Source organism: Alternaria novae-zelandiae (assembly GCF_023758075.1).
Source record: "Alternaria novae-zelandiae strain BMP 2774 chromosome Unknown scaffold_9, whole genome shotgun sequence".
In the NCBI taxonomy this organism is placed as follows: Eukaryota; Fungi; Ascomycota; class Dothideomycetes; order Pleosporales; family Pleosporaceae; genus Alternaria; species Alternaria novae-zelandiae.
In genome coordinates this window covers 854,926-873,058 of record NW_026056969.1, presented here as the reverse complement: position 1 = coordinate 873,058, position 18,133 = coordinate 854,926, and the positions used below count along the sequence as shown (strand labels likewise).

The window sequence follows — 18,133 nt, the reverse complement described above, 5'->3', positions numbered from 1 at the left end:
CTAGGTCCCGAGTTTCCCCAAATTCGCCATTGACGGGCGTGTATTGTTTGTTCAGAGATGCCGGAATCGAAGTATTCGTTTGGCGAGGTAGTAACCCAAAACCCTCCTCTCATTTGAGAAAGGCCAGGGCAAAAGCGGCGTGAATGCCAAGGCAACATGCCCGCTCACAACATGCCCGCGGCAGCCAAGTCGCGGTAGACCTTCTCCGGCATGACGTTGCCTTCGTTGTCCTCCATCTCGACCACATTCTCCGCGAGCAGCTTCTGTTTCTTCTGGTCTTTCTGGATCTTGCGCCACAGCTCCTCGGCCTCCTGTATGCTTGTAATCTCTCGGAAGAGGGTAGTGTTGGTGATGCCGAGACACTTGAGACCGTGGATGTGGCGAGGCTCGTTGAAGTGCTTGTCGAATGCGCGCCTGCCCATGTATACGAAGTTTCCGCAAATCTCGCAGGGGAATTCGACGCCCAGGCCGTGGAGCTTGTACAGCCAGAAGGGGATGGGCTTGCCGTCCCAGGCGAGTGGCAGCTTGAGCGGATTGTAGATCTTGTCTTCGCTGTCCGACTCGTTGTCCTCCTTTTCTCCGCCGTTCTCGGGCTGCTCTGCGTATAGCTGCTCTAGCTCTTGTTGGCGCTCGCGCTCGGTCATACCCTGCTTCCGCTCGACGTTGACCTTGGTGTCGCCGCGCTCCGTCTGCATGGCTGCAGCGAGCTTCCGTATCCTGAACTCGCGCTCGGCGACTGCGCGCTCCTTGAAGCGTTGCAAGTCTGAAGAGGCACCGTTCGATTGCTTTTCAGCGTCCTGCGCGCCGTTCTGGCTCTCTTGTAGCGCCTTCTTGTGTTTCTTGCCGGACAAATGTGCTTCGTAAACAGTCTCTTTCGAGAAGCCTTTCTTGCAGGCTGAGCACCAGATGCCCTCTCCCTGCGCTTCACCGTTTACTGGTGCAGACGCCGTGGACTTCTTCTCCCAGCCTGGAACTGCGTCTTTCTCCCATGCCTCCTCGAACTCCTTGTCGAAGCTAGTGAAGAGCTTATCCAGGTTCTCTAGCGGCTTTGTCCGTCGCATGAAGCTCTCGAGGTAATCTTGTAGAGCTTTCAGGTAATGAAAGTAGGCCTCTGATTTCTTCTGATCGCGCCGGATGTTGCATTGCGGAGGGGTGAAGATATCGAACTTGTCGAGGTACTCCAGATAGGTCAGACGGCGCGCGTTTTGCTGAACGGGAAGGTTGAGGTACTGCTCGTGCAGAGTCGTCAGGTCAAAGAAGCGACCAAAACCCTCCTCGCCGGTGAACATAGAGTCGATGGCTGCGATCGATGCCGTGTGGTCTTCGGGCGAGCGTTTCTTGTAGGCCTTCTCCAGGTTCTCGACAGGCTCGTTCGGGTATCGGCTGTGGAAGTCCTTGATGGATGCGATCTCCTTCATGAAGGACTCCATGGGGTCGCCATGGGTGAGACCGCGCACCTCGTCCTCCTTCTTGCTGTCCTCATCCTGGTAGATCTTCAGTAGGCGGCTCGACTGGCTCTCGATCTGCTCCAGGAATCGCGCAATGTCGTGGTCACGTGCGAGGCGATCGCGAATCTGATGAGATGTTAGCATGCAGTTCGCGACAGACGCGAGGGTAATGCCTACATGCGGGGGGTCTTCTAGGAGTCGCTCGGCAGCGGCGTCCTCGAGGCGCTCGAGGTCCTCGTGGAGTTGGCGCTGATCTTCCAAAAGCATGCTTGCGGTCGCCTAGAGTAACTATGAGTCTTGGTATAGCAGCGGTTCGGTAGTGGATGTGCAGACCTTTGCGGCGGTGACGATGTCGAGCTGGTGGTGGAGCCTGTCGCGGCGACATAAATCGCAGAACGCGCTAGTCAACGGGGCTAGCGCGCCGAGGCTCCGGCCCTCCGCAAAGCTGAGGCGCAACTGCTCCAAACTTTGTAGCACATCGCGAACGACTCGAAAACTACCAATCACCCATACCAACCCCGGCTTCACATTCAAGATGGCGGACGGAATCGACCGAAATGCGGACGACAAGATCGAGTTCTCCACCTCGAAGGAGGTCACGGTCGCGCCTACCTTCGAGGCCATGCACCTGAAGGAGAACTTGCTACGCGGTATCTACGCCTACGGATACGAGTCGCCCTCAGCTGTGCAGTCGCGTGCCATCGTCCAAATCTGCAAGGGTCGCGACACCATCGCTCAGGCGCAGTCCGGAACAGGAAAGACCGCGACTTTCTCAATCTCCATCCTCCAGGTCATCGACACGGCTGTGCGCGAGACACAGGGTACGTCACATCTGATTGGAGAGATAGGACTTTGCTGATCAGACATAGCACTCGTACTCTCACCCACTCGCGAACTTGCGACCCAGATCCAGCAGGTTATCATGGGTCTCGGCGATTACATGAACGTGCAGTGCCATCCTTGCGTCGGAGGAACAAACGTCGGTGAGGATATCCGCAAGCTCGACTATGGTCAGCACGTTGTCTCTGGAACCCCAGGACGTGTAGCCGACATGATTCGCCGCCGCAATCTCCGCACACGCAACATCAAGATGCTCGTTCTCGATGAAGCCGACGAGCTCCTCAACCGAGGTTTCCGCGAGCAAATCTACGATGTCTACCGCTACCTCCCACCTGCCACCCAAGTTGTTGTCGTTTCGGCCACCCTCCCATACGATGTGCTCGAGATGACGACTAAATTCATGACGGACCCCGTGCGCATTCTGGTTAAGCGCGACGAATTGACGCTAGAGGGCCTCAAGCAATACTTCATCGCTATCGAGAAGGAGGAGTGGAAATTCGACACCCTGTGCGATCTCTACGACACACTTACCATCACACAAGCAGTTATCTTCTGCAACACGCGCCGCAAGGTTGACTGGTTGACGGACAAGATGCGCGACGCCAACTTCACTGTATCCTCTATGCACGGAGAGATGCCGCAGAAGGAGCGAGACAGCATTATGGCCGACTTCCGTCAGGCCAACTCTCGCGTGCTCATCTCGACCGATGTGTGGGCGCGTGGCATTGACGTGCAACAAGTGTCGCTCGTCATCAACTACGATCTGCCATCGAACCGTGAGAACTACATCCACAGGATTGGTCGAAGTGGACGATTCGGACGCAAGGGTGTAGCCATCAACTTTGTCACTCAAGATGACGTCCGCATCCTCCGTGACATTGAGTGTAAGCACCATCCAGCTTTTTCTTCAGACATCCGCTAATCCTCATAGTGTACTACTCTACCCAGATCGACGAAATGCCCATGAACGTTGCCGACCTCCTCGCGTAGAACTTCGAGCGAAATGTAGACGCATAGCATGCGATTCAACACGGGGCACAACGGGTATTCACACTCACCGTACTGAGGCCACAGACTCTCACTCAAGGGACACGCCCGCTTCGGCGGCGAATTGGAAGTGGAGGAAGGGGCTCTTTAGCCGAACAGTAAGCCTACCTCTGTCGCAAGGCCTCTGTCACCTGGCTAACTTTGCGACTCTGACCAGATCGAAATTGTAATCCATACCCATAACGTACTCACAATGTATAAGACCGATGACCAGCCGATAAATTTTGGTGGCGGTACCTCCAAGATCAGATCTGGTTCCGACCATCGCTATCGTGATACAATGATTGGCAGTTTCCAACATATTCATGACACACGGTTCCGATTACATATTCCTTAGAATCCAACAAATCTTCTTCTGCCGCGTCACGACATATCCGCAATTCTACGAAGAAGGAAATCTGGTGAGTTCAACGCCCTTGGCAGCTGGGCCCGCAATCTCAACATAAGATCTTGCTATCCTAACGGAAGTAATTGGAGATGGCCTCACTCTGTTTTTGGGACACCCCATGGGTCGAGTGGTTTGTTTACGCTATAGCGTTCTCCGCACATCCTCGTGCATATTATGATCATCAATACGTCTTCTCTTTCTCTTGTGGCAGACTCAACCACCTGGCTAGTGCGACGATACACCCCCTAAGGTAACAATGAATTCGAATAAGGTGGCAGCGCCGTCCCCCTCTATGCAATGTGTTGATTCCCCACCGTTGATACGATACCACGCGGGCTAGCCTTTCCAGCTGCAGTGTCTCAATGCTTTTGCTCAAAGTACAGTGGGGAAGCGGTCAGCTTGTTGGCACAGTGACATTATGCCGCGTATGTTTACCGATAACGTAAGCAATATCATCTGCCACCGAACGCATCGGAGCGAAATATGCAGAGTGGTAGAGACCCTGGGGGCGAATTCGAAGGTGAAGTGTGGCTCAGGGTCCGATTGCGCGAACATGATTCTTCCAAATTACCCATGCAGAATTGTTGAGAGGGCAATGTAGCGGAGAAAATTGAGACCGGCGAAAACTATCATCGATCATTTTTGAGTTGGTATATCAGGTCGGAGACAATACTTTAATGTGTACCATGCGAGTACGCGATCATGCTCGATAGAGCATCACGACCTACCATCCACACGTATAGCACTGATGTCCATTTGTCATGTCTATCTCATCTCCGTCATCGGCTTCCCCTCAGTCGCATCACAGTGCCATGGAACGGAGAGTACCAGCTTCAGGTGCTTCACTGGGGTTGGACCCTGCCTCATCACCCTCTCCGCTTCTCCGAAGCCGGAACCAAACATTGCCGCATTTTGAAGAGTCTCCGATGCCTACGATCTTTCTCATTTGAGGGGTACCTTTTCGTATGGGATGGTTGAGTGTTGGGGAAATTGTGAGGGGCTACATTGCGTCACATCGTCGTACCAGTGGATGGAGTGGATGGCAACCAAAATATCAAACCACACACGAACACACAAACACACTTGAGATTAGTCCCGAAGAATGAGGAAATGCAGGGTGAGAGTATAAACACGGCATATCCCCTCTTAGAGTCACTCATCCGCAAAAACTTCGACAGCAATCTACCATCTTCGACTTCGATAAAAAAAACTCAAAGTACGATCTCTGCTCTTCTTACATCCTCTTCATCACTTCAAGCAAAAACAACTAACACATCCCCAGTCACTACCAACAAAACGTACTACCTCCCCTTTCTCCCACTCCATCACACCACCTAACACTCCCCTCTCAGCAACCCAACCCGACCATAACAATGCAATTGTCCACTATCCTCGGCGCCACCATGGCCCTCTTCGCAGGCGTTACCTTCGGCACCATGGAAACCACCATGTTTATCGAGCCTAAGGTAACCCATCGCATCGATACCGTCACCGTTACCGCTCGTGCCGTTACCGTCACCGCTGCTCCCTACGCCGCATAGACAGGTCTACCTCCTGGTACCTGTCCGTAGCATCTTGGTTGCAATAAGATGATTGGGGTTACGATAGGAAAAGGCCGGTCAGAGGTCCTACGGCGAGTTTTTCTTGTGGGTCGATGTGTCTGGCTGGCTGAGATGAGGACGCTGGAAGGGTCCGGGAAAAGGGGATGGGGGATGTGATTCAATGCCATGTCTTACTGTCTAATCTTTGTTGTTTTGCTTGCTGTGTGATCTGTGATGTCAACTGGTGACTATGGAAACATGATGCTAACATGAGATGCGCCTTCAGACTTCAAAATGCTTGGTGTAATGATGCGAGTAAGTGGTTTGAGAACGAGGTAAAATTGGTTCACATATTATCATTATGTTATAGACACAGCTAGCCGACCTCCATCCCACACACATATTCCTCAAGCCGTCGTATCGTCACCAAAAGCTAGTTGCATCCTCCTTGCGTGTGCAGCTCTTCGCTTAGCCTGCGCTGACATGGGCTTCTTCGGAGCATCTCCGTTCTGACTTTCGTTGGAAGGCGCTGGGAGACTCTCTACCTGTACTGGAACAGACGGAACGGGAGGAGGTATCTCTACCTGAACTGAGACTGATGAGGTAGTGGGTGGTACCTCCACGCGCAACTCTTGTTTCGGTGTGGGAATCGGTTGCTCGTGCAATACGGGTGGTGAAAGTATGGCTTGTTGCGTATCGGTTATCGGTTGCGCCGCTTCTGTAGTGGAAGCCTGTCGCACCAAGTCTTCCGCCATCGTCTTGACGATTTTGTGGCTGCGAAGTCGCTGCTGAAGGACTGAGAGCACGACGTCGTCACCGTCTAGTTCCACCGGCATCTCTGTTGGGCTGGCAAGGCGTTGCTGAAGAACGGAGAGCACGACGTCGTCATCATCTAGCTCCTCTGGCGTCTCCGTTGGGCTGGCAAGTATGGGCTGCGAGATTTCTGGGGTGATGATCTGGGGCGGCGGTGGCGGAGGATAAGACGGAGCAGTTACCGGAAGGGTAGTCGCCTCCTCCTCCGTACCGGGTGTTGTTGTAGTTTCAGCGACGGTGGTGATTGTGGGTGACGGTGTTGCGTTGAAAGATCTGCTACTTGACGTTTGAGACAGCCTTTTTGACATGCGCTGTGACGGCCGCTGGCTACTTGGACGACGAACTGGCTCGTCGTCGGTGAAAGTGGTAACGTTGACAAGAGCACTGGGCGATCGCAGAGTGTGTATAGATGTTGCATAGTGAGACATAGGCGACGATGTACGCTCCACAGAGGCAAAGCTATTTCGTCGCAGGCTCGAGTCGCCCTCATACATCGACGGCGCATCCGTATCCCCCTTTTCATGTTGTGGTGGTTGCGGCAGGCCTTCGCTAGTTGTAGGAAGCTGGCGGGGCGATGGCTGAGCTGCAGTAGTCTTGGTTGCGATGTTTGGTAGACCGTCTGTCATCGCATTCGTGATAGGTGTAGTCTCCGGCACTACAGGTAACGTATGACCTGTTGTTGGGGTCGACGTCACCGAGATCGATGGAATAGAAATTGTTGGACTGTTTGGCCATTCTCTACTCGGCAGCCTCTCACTCGCCGCACTAGGCATTACATAGTCAGCCAAATCATCGATAAGTGACGGCTGACTCTTGAGATGAGGAAGCTCCGATGGCAAAGACCTGTGCTTTTCACTGTGCCTTTGGATGTCTATCGATGTTGCTCGATACCGTCTCGCTACCATGGGGACGCTGACCGTAGCTTGTGTGGACAGAGTGGAGTCGGTGCGCTCGATTGTTGCATCCCCATGATTCGAGGAGGAAGGAACGACATCGATGGAGGCGCGAGGTCTTGGTTCCCGAAGGACGGATTGTCGGGAGTAGTCTGAGCGTGCTCGTGGCCGTCTGGATAGTGTCGAGCTTTCAGCATTGAATTCGCCGGATACCTGAGGGCTCAGGAAGGTCTGTGAGTTTTGCCTCTCCCCGATGTCCAAGTCAGCCGGCGTACTACCGGCCAGCTCTACAGGCACCGAATTGACACTACCGGCTAAAGGTTGTTAGTTGGACTGAAGTTTTGTCTATCGTGGATGATACTCACTTTCGACGTCGTCTTTTCCAGCTTCAGACGCCAGTGTAACACTTGATGCGGAGACATTCGCTTGATTCGTCCGGTATTTCTGCCTCGAATAAGGTCCACGTAGCGCGTCTTTCTCATCATGAGGTACCCAAGGTCGTACCGGAGCCTCGAAAATGGGTGTTTCCGCGATAGCACCAGGCTTTCCACAGAGTTCTGCTGTTTGCATGACGTAGATAGCACCGGTCAACTGAGCGTGGCACTGATCTAACAGCTGCTTCTTCTTCAGAAGTTTTTTCTGGTTTCTTAGACCCCACTCAAGCTTGAGCTTCGATGCAGCTGTGCCGCCATCTCCATCATGGCCCCAGGCTTTGTCCATATCCATGCCGATTTCGTTAAGAGCACGCCGCACCTCGAGCAAAGAAGTCTCGATCCATCTCCGCTTATTTGGGTAAGCATCCAGGAAATTCGAAACCGCAGATGAGATGAAAAGGCGCGTCGCCTCATCGATGTCTTGTCGCACTTGTTGGATGATGCTCACGAAAGCGATGGTATCCGCAGAAGCCTTCTCGGTGGTGAGGACATAGTCCGCAAAGTAGTAGGTAGTCGGTATCGCTGGAAAGTCGCATAAGTTGTCATCGGGCGTTTCCCTTGGAATAGCGGTTGACGGCCGCCGGTCCTCAGAGTTCCTAGGCTCCTGCTTCGGCCGCCCGATCTTGCGTTGGAAGTACTTCAGCCTCGTTCCTTCGGTCTCCGTAGGCGCTTGCGTGGGGAGGTCAGCCCGATGCAGTGTTTCCGGTAAGAACAAGCCGGCAGTGGGCAACATCGAAGTCAACGTTGGCATGAGCGTCGTTCGTATTACTTCAAGCTGATTGTACTATTGCTGTACAGAGTCTGGATGTAGCTGGTAGCGCGCATGGGCTAAACAATGGTAGCAGGCGACATGCGCCAGGTACACCAGGACAAACCCCGCAGAAAATGACGCAGTGCTTGCTCGAAATAGGCACCGCCGGTGCAGATGTGCTGGTGTTCCAGTTTCGTGTGTCGGCCTGTCCGATGGAAGTATTTGCTAACAGCTACACATGAGGTAGCTATCAGTCGATCACGGCACCGATGTAGCGGTAAAGTGTTGGTTGGGGGCGCAGAACAACAACTCAACCGCGGGCACCGTACCGCAGAGTCATAGCGTTGTCGTCTCACGCCGCACAGCATAATCATGCCAATGTGCATGGGACGTCTCGCCGGATTTGGCATAAATTACTTATAAGGCACTGGTCTTCGATCCAAACCTCGCTATTGGGTTACGCCGCAAGGATGCTGATTGCATGGACTACGCCTCAATGGGGGCCAAAACACATTCCATATTGGCCCCCATGCGCAAGATGCGGGTTCGGAAGAGGAAAGCGAGATCAGGCTAGGAGTTGGTCTAGCCGATTGGCCGTTGCGCGTAAGCCTTCGCATCTCGAACATGATGGATGACTCTCTTCATCGCAAGTGCAAGCGTCGTAGCGTATCGCCTTCCCCTGTTCGGCGAGGATATGAAGATATAAGCACCATTTTAAGCTTAAATTCATTCGATAGCAATGTGGTCATCACTGTGACGGCGGGAGACCTAGAGGCCTCCGCAACATGGAACTTCTTGAAGGTGGCACAGGTTCTACCTGTGAGCACAGTCGTACGCGAGGGTCTCCTTGCATGAGCCACCGACTCATGCATCCAACCGTCTCACCACAGCCTCGCTGAAAGGCCGCGGCGGACTGACTGGATTACCAGCCTCGTCCGCTACTTGCACAAGAGCGGGGAAAATGCACAAGTCCCCTGACGTGACACCTTGTTCCTCCTGCCACTCGAATTCCCATGCGCTAGGCTGGGAAAACAGCGTGAAAGCGAAAAGCGCAGCCCGCTTCAGTACTTCCTCAAGATTCCGCTTACGCTCTCCATTGTTCATGCGAGAGTCCGCGTATGGTTGCAGAACGTTGTCTAATGTTGCAAGCGTTGCCTGTATGCTTGCATGTCGACTGTCGGAAGGACCGAAGGGATTGCGAATGTAGCTAGCCTGCATCAACTCCGCAGTCATGACCCGCCAGCGCGCCATCAATGATGTTTGAGCTGTACGAAAGTCAGTACTTCTATACTAAGAGACGAAGGAACTCGTGCCGCATACCTTGAAAGCCACGATCTCCAGTTGCGACGGCTTGGTAACATTGCGCGACTTCGGACGGCAACAGGCTCTTTGAGGGATCTTTGGAGGGTTGAAGTTTCGATACGATCACCCAGGCGATGATGAACCTTAGCGCAATCTCTCGAGTTGCAGCATTTCCAATCAATGTAGTGAGCGTTCCTACGGAGACTGGTAGACCTGGTCCTAGTGCCTGTAGGTCCTCATAATCGATGAGACCAGGGTTGACACGGCTGGTGTGGTAGTAACTCTGGACGTGATTCTTGATGGCATTGCTGATTTTCGAAACATCGCCAGAGATGGCTTTGTCTTCCAAAGGCTGAGGAAGTCCACCACCCAAAGCAGCTACAGATGATCGTTTTCCGGCTAACGGTATAGTGTTGGCGGAGAACCCTTTCTCCTGCGAAGCTAACGCATACGTATCTGGTTGAGGATAATGATTCTTTGGCTGTCTTCTTTTGCGCCAGCAGAACCACAGGATGAATCCAGCGAGCAAGGCACCGGTAACAAGGCAGCCAACTGCAATACCAGCGATTGCACCCGTCCCAAGTCCCGAGTCAGCGGTTGCTGGCAGCGAAGCTGTTGTGGGGGTCGGGCCGGTAGTTTTGTTCGATGTCGATGTAGGAACTGACACGCGTGCAGTATTAGACGTGGTTGCCGCATCAGTGGAGGGGTCTGGTGTGGGATCTGGGGTGGGGATGGCTGGTGTAGCAGGAGCTACGAATTGAATCTGATTCGGGTTCAAGTGCGCTGACAGAATAAAACCATCGACGGTGATCGGAGGTGCATTGGGAGCCACCACTTGTCTGTTGTACGAGAAGCCCGATGCAGCGTATGGCATCAATACCGCCACGGTTACTATAGGCTTTCCATCGATAGAGAGGATGCTTTCGTATGTGCCGGTTTGAGGATTCTGAACAGTTGCTGGTGGTTCTGTCACTGGAAGGATGATGAATGGCACCGAGGTCGACATTGTAGCTGTGTTCGTAGGCGGTTCGGAAGTCTTCGCGCTTGTGAGGTTCGTATTTGCAGCTGACATAGTCGTGACTTACATCAGTAGGAAAATGTGAGGGCTGAGATATTCCAGAGAGGTAAGGAGCGTGCAAGGCAGTTGAATGTAGAAGTGGCAGAGCGGCTAGGATGTGAGCGCACGCCCTATAGACAGTTTTAGTAACCTGCCACCGATACGTGCCTAACGCGCCTCCAGATCAAACTCACTAATCCCAATCATCTCTTGTCACTTGATGGGTCATTCCAGTAGCTTCGCACGGCGCGACTACATACTATACTTCCTTGTTATTCATAGCGTAGCAGACTGTACGGTGCAGCGCGCTGATTGTGGCCCCCAAGGCGCACTCGGCATGCATAAAGTGCGTATTCTTAGGTTTAGGATACATGGGGGCCGAAATGGCGCGTGTTGTGATCGGTCGAAAAGATGCTGTGCCGCAAGGCTGAGACATAGGGGCCGCCTCAAGGCACCTGCATCGTCTCTGCATCTTATAGATACGTGATCAGGCGGGAAGGCAACAACAAAGACCGCGTCACCGACAACGAGACAAGATGGAGCGAAACGAGCGACCGCATATGATTGTTGGTGTAGACCTTGGGATGACTTGTAAGTTCCGGCGAGGCTGAGGGATTCCCAATTCGGATTAGTGTGCTGCGTTGGATCACGTGTTTCTGATCACACCAGTCCAAGGCTGACACATTTCTCCAGGTACCGGCGTGGCATATGTGAACCTCTCCATAGGCAGCGAAACTGTTCGCTGGGTGCAGAAGTGGCCTGGACGATTCCAGGCGAATGAGAACAAAGTCCCAACGGTGGTCGTCTACCCAATTGGCTCCAAGGATCCGTCATCATGGGGCTTTCTCTCGGAGACCGCTGCAGAGACCGCGGCCGATGACAAGGAGTACAAGGAGTGGTTCAAGACATGTCTCGACCCAGAGAAGCTCCGCCGAAAGCAGATGGAGGATCCTGAAGGCGCACCTGAGAACCTACAGGAGGTTGAGAAGTGGTATGGCGACTATCTGCGAAAGATGTACGAGTACTTGTCGTTCAAGCTTGGCGGGGAGCTTTCTGGCATCGGCTGGGAAGAGGCTAGAATTGAGTTCATCTTCAGCGTGCCGACCACATGGGCTCCGATGCCAACAGTGGAGAACTTCAAACGGCTGGTGAAAGAGGCGGGCTATGGGACGCATCCGCACCACGAAGTGGCCATAGGTCTTACGGAAGCCGAAGCCGCTGCGGTACACGTATCCACTGAAGCACCAGGCATTTTCCGCGAGAACGATGTCTTGCTAGTCTGTGACGCCGGAGGTGGGACGACCGATCTTAGCGTGCTGAAAGTCACTGGCACTGTCAACCAGGCTATCGATCTTCAGCAGATGGACGTCGTGTTTGGCGAGACCATCGGATCCGCTGCTATCGATTACGAGTTCGAGAGGCTGGTGATGCATCGTTTGACGCTCGCGCACAGTACAAATCCTCTACCGGTCGACCCCGCGGACGCCGGATGGGAGATGATGAAAAGTCGAGACTTCCAAGCAGTGAAGTGTGAGTATGGCGCCCCGGACGACACACCGTTGTTCAGTATAGGAATTCCACGCGTTCCACAAACGTACAGCAACTCTGATCCGGAAGTTCGAATTCGTAACGGCGAGATGACTTTTGAACGGCAAGATCTGCAGCGCCTCTTCGATAAGCAAATCGCGAAGTTGTTCAAGCTCATCGACACGCAGCTGCAATCGCTCTTTCAAAAGTTTCCGAGAGAGCATGTAGCACATCTTGTGCTCAGTGGTGGATTAGGCAATAGCGCATATGTGCAATCGCAGCTGCGAAAGTACTATGCGCGCACCTCTTTCCCGAACGCCGAGTCCATCTCCGTGAGCATAGCGCCTGACCCTCAACTCGCTGTGTGCAAGGGTCTCGTCAGCGATCGTATGCGAAAGATCCTGACATCGCGATCGGTCCTCGGCTGGCGTTGTTGCCGAGCGTCGTATGGCACTGTGTGCAAGATCGCGTATGACAAGAAGAACCCTGAGCATCAAGGGAAAGAGCTTGTTCGAGATCCACTCAATAACAAGCTGTACATCACGCAGTCGATAGCGTGGTTCGTCAAGAAGGGCGCGCCAGTAAGCGTGGACAAACCAATCGAGCACAACTTCATCAAGAAGGTCGACCCGGGCGATCCAAGAAGGGCATTTCCGACGACTGTCATCGAGAGTGATTTGGATGCGGCGATATTGCCAGACCAAATGAACCAATGTATGTGTACCGAAGCTCGGCCGCCTCATTCGTCCAGCTTTCTGACAGCTCACAGACACGCGCATCCTCTGCGAGATAAATTCAGACCTCTCGGCAGCGGATGAGAAGAAGTTCCAAGAGAAGAACAAGCACTTCTGGTCGTTGCAGAAGCACTATCTGCGCATCGAGTACTCGGTACGCGTGTTGATCGGACCCGCAGATATCCGCTTCGAGCTGTGGTTTGACGACCAGAAGCTTAGTCGCGATGAGTCGATCAGAGTAGAGTGGATGCCTGCGCAGATGCCGCAAACGTCTCAAATCGCCGAGATGTCTGGAGCGGAGAGAGAGGCTGTTGAGATGTCCAACACGCCGCCCACGCCCATAGGCGCTGCGCCCCCAAGTGGCGCATTCAAGACTGATCCAAATGCGAAAGCCATAAGGACAAGTAGTTTCGCGGTCGTCAATAAGAGGACCACTGTTGAGATGGGCAAGAAGCCAAGAGGAGTTGGTGGGCTATTTGGGAAGAGCTCTTTCTTTGGACGCGCTGCGTAGGATGACGCCCTGGAGCTCCGGCCGCGATGGTGCGCATCGGCGCGGAAGGCAGCTTCCGATAGCTTCGTAGCTGACAGCACCAATTAATACCTTCAACCTACATCCTCCTCATCAAGTCCATGATACCAGGCTCTCTCGTTTGACTGGTCGCTATGATGCAAATAGGCGAGGAGCCACTCAGCTCTAAGCCGGCCATCGCCCCGGTCACTTGCCTGTCTTGTGTTAACGTTACACCCATTGCGCTTTCAGCCCGTCAGCCTCGTCAGCCTTGACTGCAGGCAACGAGGTCACCGTCTGCTTATAAGTATGGCGCACGACATATCAATACTCCTCAAGTTTCTATATTTCTGGCAGAACAACTAATATCATGCGCTACCTCCCGTTCCTTGGTAAGAGGCCTGTTTTCACGGTTCTGATCACAACTGACGTAGTTGAAGCCACCGCATGCGGTCTGATCGCATCTATCGCAGCATTCGATATCTCGCCCCAAGAGGTACTAGACTCGAACACGCCCAAATTCTTGAATGAAGCAATCGATCCTTGCTCTTTGGCCGACTCCCCAAAAGCAAATGCGAGCGTTCAGCTTAGCAGTTGGTTAGAATGCGCTGTCAATGGTACGTACAAAAGACAATATGCTAAAGGCCCCATCATACTGATACAGGAACAGGGTTCTATCCATACCCTGCGAACACGGATTGGCCCAACGGCCATGCGAAATCATTCTCAAAAGACATCAAGTTTACCTTCAACGACACGCATTACGACTTCGATGGCTCACGGCGGCTCTATACAATCTTCAACGCGACACTGGGCATGGCCTTTGCGCCTTTCGAGCATGGTCCCATTAACACCCTTGGTGTGCCCAACATAAATGGCGATAAAGGTGGCTTCGTGTACATGATCGGGTGGGCCGGTGGTTTCCAGACCCGGGTCAAACGCGACTTGTACTTCACAAACGCAGCATTTGCGGTAGTCAAAGAGGAGGACGGAGAAAGGAAGATTGTTGAGTTCCGTGAGAGCGGCAACATTCCCAACACAGCACCACTGCCAGAGCCTGTCCAGTGGGGATGCTCCTTCGAGTAGCACACTCAGCGGCACCCATTGACGGCTTCCAGCAAGGAAGTGCAGAAGCAACAAGTTTGCACATGGCATCTGGCAGAGCTGCTATTTCCCTGACGGCAACACGGCATTTTCGCACCTGCGCATCTTTCGCTATGCCCCTATCCGACATAACCCCTCCTCACTTCCGCCATTTGTTTCTGCAAACCGTCCATCTTCTTGATTAATCGATTGAGAAACTCGTTCCTGTTCTCTTTCTCTGTGTCACCTCTGCCGTTGTTGATCCAGTCACAGATCCGTTCATCGTCTAGCAACTCGCTTTTCCGCTCCATGACCTCCAGGTTTGCCTCCATTTTCTCGGTGTGTGAGCGGATAAGATCAACACAGTCTTGCTGCTTTGTGACTGACTCGATAGCTGCAAATTCTTCGTCTAACTGCTTGAGCAAGTAAAGACTTGTCAACACGCGGTCGGCTCGATCTTCGAGGTCAATTAACATGGATGTCAGGTCTCGCGGTTGGCGGTCTTGAGGGTCATGGACGTCGCTCATTGTGCTGACTTTTGCCGCTGTGGTTTTGAACATGTTTCGCATATCTTTTCTTGCTGACCTGCTTTTGTAAACCAGGGCATGAAGGAAGAAGCTGGTTTAGACATCATGGGTGGATAATCACACATTCGAATATGTGAGTCGCGGGGTATCATTGTAGGATGACAATCGCATTTAGTCGTACTCTGTTCATTACTCCACGGCTAGCCTACTGACATTCCATACGGTCAGTTTCACATTGTCTCGAACTTGGTTTACAGCTCAAACCTTGACACCTGGAGTGATATACAGTCTCTAGGGACACATCGACCAGTCGAAATCTCCCTCTTCGAACCCGTACCTCACATCAGCCCTGACCTCTTTCACCTTCTCCTCGATCATCTCCAAACTCTCTTCTAAATCCTCCTTGTCTTCCTTGGCGATTTCCAATGCGCGATGCGGCGCCTTCCCACCCACAACATAAGTGCCTGCGATATCCGTAATATCGATGCTGTTCACGAGCTTCCGATACTGCTCCACATCCTGCTCCAGCATCTCCAGTTCGGCTTTGATAGAGGCCACGGCGCCAGCGCGATCGGTGGCGAGGATGTCGGACTTTGCTTCGTGATGTAGGTGTGCGATTTTCGACCAGCGGTTTATGATCTTGTCGTGATGTGAGGGGAGAATTTCCCAAAAGGTAGTTGAGAGAAGTGTTGCCCGAGGTGTTGGGTGTGGTGATGACATGACGGCGGAGATGACTGATGCTCTATTTCGGGTGGACGCGCAAGCCGTGGTTTTGTAGAAGCATGCATCGTCTCGGGATGCCGGCGCCTCAACAGTAGATAAGACTTCACAACAACAACAGCGACGTGTTTGCTTTTTGTCGAAGGCGGTGTACGTGAGGATTCTGTAAGTGACGGCGTCCATGCTTCTCTTCTTTGTCGTGCCATTTGGATTGTGGCCGTGATGCGCTTTGACTCAATGCCGGCTCGTCGCGTCCTTAGGGTCACAGCTTGTGTGTGACTGTTCGCGCACAGGACAACCTGACACAGTCATAGTCTCCTACAAAACCTGCGCAGTAAATGTGTAACTCCTTCACATATCGTACAAACCTGGAGTCTTTCATCAAAATGTCGGAATTTTACCCTACCTATGAGGCCTCTTTCACGCTAGAGATGTTTAGGAGAGTTTTAGAGGAACACGACGACTATACGTCAGAATTGAAGCCTCAGCTGGAACATATCGAGGAAAAGTTGAACGAGGTCTTCAAATTGCCGCAGACTTCTGCAGGTGAACTGTGTCCCAGCCGCAAGTACGCTGTCATAGTACCATATGTACACGCTACTAACAGCAGAACAGTTCGGAAAACAGATATTACGAATGTCATCAAAGCTCTAAACATCAAATTCACCGAGGAGAGCATTGGCCATTACTTGAGCCAACTAGCACGCGTTGACTATCAGCAAGGCGGGTTTACAGGTCCGTTCTGGCGAATCTGCTACGTCGGTAAATCCGGGACGAGCAAGATGGATGAGACGAGGCGGCGGGAGGCACATGAGGACATACGCTGGCTTTTTCAGGAAGCTCACAAAGCAGTTGAGCGTTTTCGAGAGTCGGTGTCAGGCTGGATCGTGGAAGAGGATTTAGAGACACTGAAACACGGTTTGAAATGCGAGGAAAGAAATAAGAATCGCCTTCAAGATATCTTGGAAGAAGCTTGGCAGAGCGCAGAAAGAGCAAAGGTGGCTCTAGTTGGCCTGGACACGATGTTCCAGAGAATGCGGAAGGATGCTGGTTGTGAAGATGAAGACGAATAGCTGAGCTCACAGTGGCTAATTCAATTTGAGTCATCAAGCGACTCGTATTCAAGAACTAAACTGGAGTACATATATTTACCACCCTGATATGCTATGATACCAGCACACGAGGCGAGCTATTGAAGTAGCGATATACGTGACGCCAATATACATGTGATGTAGCCCTACCTAGGTAGCCACACTCTTCTGACATCACGTGCTGAACTAAGGAGATTGCGCATGACCTGATCGCCGGAATCAACACCTTACACTCCTTTTTCTACTACAGAGCTGCTCGTATTGCATCTGCACCTCGACATAATCATGAACACAGAACACCAAACTCATGAAGCGGACGAGGAGTACTCTTCAGAGTTCGAAGAACTAGTCAATAAGATTAGCGAGCTGAAGGCAAAGATACCTGGCTGTCTCGAGGAAGTCGATTCACTATGCCACAGCTTTGTGGAAGCTACGCCGGGTACAGCAGAAGAACGCGATGCAGTTGAGCGAGTGCGGAAGATAGTCGCTGATATTGAGAACAGGTATCAAGAGATTGATACTCATTACGGCTGGGTATTGGCGTCAGATCGCGAACTGAGGGACGAGGTACTTAGTTCGTACTTTGGAAAAAAGTTAGACGGCAAGGTTTGGTTGAAGAGATCTATCAGGATGCTCAAGCAGACCCGTCGTATACTAGAGATGAGCCAACAGCGCGTCTTTTGATGGACAACCCCATATATCGCACGCGCATCACCTAATTCCGAAGCTCAACCTAGAAGTACTTTCCCGAAGTCATACCCAGCAAGCCCCAAAGCGCAACCACACCCTGATACGTCGCACGCATTCTAGCAGACCCTGGAGACCCTTCCTTCGCACATACCACACCGTCAATGATTGCCATCCATCCAATACAAGTAAGTAGTGTGTCCATGGCTTCCAAATGGCCCCCGAAATAAATTCCCCAGATCGCCATACCAATAGTGGTAACGCGCGAACCTTCGATCTTGATCAAAGGCCACGCTGCCTTAGAAGATGCGATGCTTTTGGAGAGACCGTATGTCACGATAGCTTGTTCGGGCCCATGAGTAAAAGACATCAGCCCGCCGACTGTCCAGATGCTGGCGAGAAGGAGAGGCGGGACGTGCCTAGGTACGAAATGCTCGAGCATGATTGATAGCGATATCAGAAGCTGGCAGGCGAGCCGATATGTGTATAAAGAGATTTCTGAATAGAGTAGGTAGGATTCTCTCGACTTCTCTGATATAGCGCGTTCGTGTAAAGGCAAAGGGGCAATTCAAATGTAGTGTGAGTGCGACGTTCGAGTCGAAAGTGACAGGAATAAGTTCGTTACAGTGGCTTGGTGGGGGGAAAGGGGCGCCTGAAGCTTGTGATGTGTCTAGCGCAGGGCGTAATTGTGCTGTTAAATATAGACAACCAGAGTCTAAGTACAGGGAAAGGCCGACGGCGA

The 18,133-nt window shown here is 52.4% G+C and overlaps 6 protein-coding genes across 6 annotated transcripts; 3 read left to right on the top strand and 3 right to left on the bottom strand.

Moving 5' to 3' along the window:
• Positions 1–164: 164 nt before the first annotated feature.
• J4E88_005174 (uncharacterized protein) lies at positions 165–1,715 on the bottom strand (the record flags this gene model as incomplete). The annotated part of the gene is made up of 2 exons (XM_049398814.1): positions 165–1,574; positions 1,626–1,715. The coding sequence occupies 2 exons, from the start codon at positions 1,713–1,715 to the stop codon at positions 165–167; spliced, it is 1,500 nt and encodes a 499-aa protein (XP_049255494.1).
• A 268-nt stretch (positions 1,716–1,983) lies between these two features.
• Positions 1,984–3,278, top strand: FAL1 (RNA helicase; the record flags this gene model as incomplete). The annotated part of the gene is made up of 3 exons (XM_049398813.1): positions 1,984–2,269; positions 2,318–3,172; positions 3,220–3,278. 3 exons carry the CDS (start codon positions 1,984–1,986, stop codon positions 3,276–3,278), a joined length of 1,200 nt encoding a protein of 399 aa, XP_049255493.1.
• A 2,393-nt stretch (positions 3,279–5,671) lies between these two features.
• On the bottom strand, positions 5,672–8,155 carry J4E88_005172 (uncharacterized protein; the record flags this gene model as incomplete). The annotated part of the gene is made up of 2 exons (XM_049398812.1): positions 5,672–6,696; positions 7,336–8,155. The coding sequence occupies 2 exons, from the start codon at positions 8,153–8,155 to the stop codon at positions 5,672–5,674; spliced, it is 1,845 nt and encodes a 614-aa protein (XP_049255492.1).
• An 864-nt stretch (positions 8,156–9,019) lies between these two features.
• On the bottom strand, positions 9,020–10,463 carry J4E88_005171 (uncharacterized protein; the record flags this gene model as incomplete). The annotated part of the gene is made up of 2 exons (XM_049398811.1): positions 9,020–9,420; positions 9,476–10,463. 2 exons carry the CDS (start codon positions 10,461–10,463, stop codon positions 9,020–9,022), a joined length of 1,389 nt encoding a protein of 462 aa, XP_049255491.1.
• Positions 10,464–11,050: 587 nt separating this feature from the next.
• On the top strand, positions 11,051–13,286 carry J4E88_005170 (uncharacterized protein; the record flags this gene model as incomplete). The annotated part of the gene is made up of 3 exons (XM_049398810.1): positions 11,051–11,105; positions 11,208–12,755; positions 12,811–13,286. The coding sequence occupies 3 exons, from the start codon at positions 11,051–11,053 to the stop codon at positions 13,284–13,286; spliced, it is 2,079 nt and encodes a 692-aa protein (XP_049255490.1).
• Positions 13,287–13,653: 367 nt separating this feature from the next.
• On the top strand, positions 13,654–14,369 carry J4E88_005169 (uncharacterized protein; the record flags this gene model as incomplete). The annotated part of the gene is made up of 2 exons (XM_049398809.1): positions 13,654–13,900; positions 13,954–14,369. 2 exons carry the CDS (start codon positions 13,654–13,656, stop codon positions 14,367–14,369), a joined length of 663 nt encoding a protein of 220 aa, XP_049255489.1.
• Between the last annotated feature and the right edge of the window lie 3,764 nt (positions 14,370–18,133).